General features: G+C 47.1%; 1 protein-coding gene across 14 annotated transcripts in view; it reads left to right on the forward strand.

Annotated features, from left to right (window-relative positions):
* Positions 1-6: 6 nt before the first annotated feature.
* The window catches only part of kcnc2 (potassium voltage-gated channel, Shaw-related subfamily, member 2), a 62,753-nt gene continuing 59,605 nt past the window's right edge, over positions 7-3,154 (forward strand). For all 14 annotated transcript variants that reach the window (XR_003038288.2, XM_017438737.2, XM_017438744.2 and 11 more), the window contains exon 1: positions 7-610. Coding sequence is in view for 13 of the 14 variants with exons in the window: in XM_017438737.2 (XP_017294226.1) it covers positions 50-610 (561 nt within the window). In the remaining variant the exon portion in view is untranslated. The remainder of the gene's footprint in view (positions 611-3,154) is intronic.

A 3,154-nucleotide genomic window follows, 5' to 3' on the forward strand; every position in this document is an offset into this window, starting at 1 on the left:
CCTGCTTCTCCCACCCCGCTCCCCATCAAGTCATGTCTGATACAGAGCGATGGGCAAGTTCGACGACAACGAGAGGATAATCCTCAACGTCGGGGGCACCAGGCACGAGACGTACAAGAGCACCCTGAAGACCCTGCCGGGCACGCGCCTGGCCCTGCTCGCCTCCGACTCGGACATCGACTCGGTGCTGGACCAGCTGCAACAAGTCCCCGGCTTCATCGAGTACAACGCGCGCACCAACGAGTACTTCTTCGACCGCCACCCGGGCGTCTTCGCCTACGTGCTCAACTACTACCGCACCGGGAAGCTGCACTGCCCGGCGGACGTGTGCGGCCCGCTGTTCGAGGAGGAGCTCTCCTTCTGGGGCATCGATGAGACGGACGTGGAGCCGTGCTGCTGGATGACCTACCGCCAGCACCGGGACGCCGAGGAGGCTCTGGACGTGTTCGAGCTCAACGTGGACACCGGCAACGGGGACGAGGACGACGAGGCGGGGAAGAGGCTGGGCATCGAGGAGGTGGCGGGCGACGGCAGCGCGAGCCTGTGGCGGAAGTGGCAGCCGGTCATCTGGAACCTGTTCGAGGACCCGTACTCGTCCCGGGCGGCGCGGGTGAGCGCGTGCTTCCTTTCCTTTCTTCCCACAAACACCAGAGTTTCTGTCACATCTTAGCTGCTGGAGATGGGATTAAACCCAGAAACCCAGTTCAAAGTTCCGTCCCAGGTTCAACTGGTTGAAGGAGCAGAAAGAATTCAAGCCATTCCGTCCTGTAGAGCTAGTTTTTAACCTCTACAGGTTCTACAACACACACACACACACACACACACACAGCACTTTAATATCCTCACTAATGCATGGATGAGTATATCAGTGGCTTGTTGGTTGTATTTAAAAAATAAAATCTTATTTAAACATCTTTGTTGCAGAAATCACCACAGTGAGCAACTATAGATATTCTGTCTAGTTGTAGCCCTCATTTGGACTGTTTTTTTAGACCAAATAAATCAAACTGCCTTAAATATATATAAAACAAATCAGTATTCAACACTTTGTTTGTATCACTAAGCTAAAACAGGTCTGTGTTTGGTTGAGGGAAAGTTTCATCGACTCCATCTTGAGTAGCTGTCTGTCACTTATATCTGTTTAGACATTTAGGAGATGTTGCAAGGACGTCCAGATGAAAACATCTGATGCTGCAGGTGAATTCTGGTTATTCAGCGGCTCGTTCAGTTATTTGCACACTGATGTCAGGACCATTGAAGCGAATGCAAACGAGCAGACACAGTTATGTTGATGCTTTTCACTGAACAGGACGTAAAATCATTGACTAGATGTTTCCGACCCTCCAGGACGATTCTGCAGCAGCTTGATTTTTAATTATTTCTGTTTCTTCCCGTTTCATAAAGCAAATATTTGAAGTCTGAATTTCTTTACTGGTGTTCAGTCCTCATAATGTTAGCCTTATACGCCCATGTCTTCACCATTTCTGAGCCGTTGTAAGTCTGTTTGTCTGTTCCTTTGCCCAGAAGGCCTAAACCTAATTCTAACCAAAGTCCAACTCTTGCAATAACTTTGGGTCTTCAAGCCTCTTTTACTTATAATCTACTGTTCTGACCTGACCCCGTTCTCCGAGCCCGAACCACACGATTGGATTAAAGTGATAAAGATAAATCATCGGCAAACTTTATGTCAACTAGTTCCACTAAGTTTTATTGAAAGTGTCATCCTCATTAAATAGTTTATATTTGTAAGTCTCCCAAAGGTAAATGGAGCAAAGCACCTTGGGATAATTCTTGTTTAGTCAAAGAAAAAGTGCCTTAGAAGCAAATTGGTTATAGTGCAGTGTTTTGTTGCTTTAATATCTCTGATTTTTGCTCTAATACATTAAAATCTGCTTACTTTGACTGTCAATAAATGAACTAAAAACTTTCAGTTCAGCACCAAACAATGATGGAGTCAAATTTAATGTCTTTGAGTGTGACAAGCAGCTTCTTTTTGTTTCGGTGTGACGGGACCTAAACCAGCAAACGTTCTGAGGGTGTGGAGATCAGTCGGGACTGAGCTCATTCCTTCAAAAAACCAAACATACCCCGGGGATTATTTTTTTCTGACCTCCTATTAGCTCCTCAGAATATAACCTCCTGTGTTCACAACAACAGCTGGACGTGTTGGTGGTGATAACAGATGTACTCCACCTTTACAGACACTACGTTTCTCACTCTCAGCAAGTTGTTGGGATTTATAAATCTAAGCAGGAAGTGGTTCTGGTGGGTTTGTGTCGCCTTGGCAACCAGGAAGGTCACATTGTAAAAATCCCCAATTTTAGCCGTAACAAAAAGTCAGACCTGAACTCTGAAGAGGAAAAAGTGTTTTAGTAAAGCTTGATTGTCATGTCGGATAAACAGCCAACAAGAAAAACTTGCTGCCTTGAAAGTTCTCGACTTTAACCCTTTACAACCCTTCTGGCTTGTTGTTTCAGGATCCTTTTTAGAATGATTATCTTCCAGCTGCTGTGTGTTAAATTAATAATATATCTTGAAACAGTTTTGGTTTCATAATCATTTGGTAGGATTTAATAGGCTCCTGTTAGCTTCTGCTGAAAGTTTTCAAGCCGTTCTTATTACTTCTTTTTTACCACCAGCTGCAGATTAGTGTGACCGCCGTGCTTCTTCTTCTTTTTTGCTTTGCCACTAAAAAAAACTCAACACTTTTGTTTTTGCTCCCATTTTTTATGAGCTGAACTCAAAGATACACAACAGTCCCTTTTCTCTGAATGCTGTTCACAGGTTTGTGTAAATCTGTGTTAGTGCCACGTGTAACCACACCCACCCAGGACCTCCACGTCCAGCATCTTCTCCTGCAGGATCTCCTGAGACCAGACAGCTGCTGGACACCCGGACAGCTGCTGGACCCCCAGACAGCTGCTGGACCCCCAGACAGCTGCTGGACGCTCGGACAGCTGCTGGACCCCCAGACAGCTGCTGGACGCTCGGACAGCTGCTGGACACCCAGACAGCTGCTGGACGCTCGGACAGCTGCTGGACACCCAGACAGCTGCTGGACACCCAGACAGCTGCTGGACACCCAGACAGCCGCTGGACATCCAGACAGCTGCTGGACGCTCGGACAGCTGCTGGACCCCCGGACAGCTGCTGG

Source organism: Kryptolebias marmoratus, linkage group LG1 (assembly GCF_001649575.2).
Source record: "Kryptolebias marmoratus isolate JLee-2015 linkage group LG1, ASM164957v2, whole genome shotgun sequence".
Classification (NCBI taxonomy): Eukaryota; Metazoa; Chordata; class Actinopteri; order Cyprinodontiformes; family Rivulidae; genus Kryptolebias; species Kryptolebias marmoratus.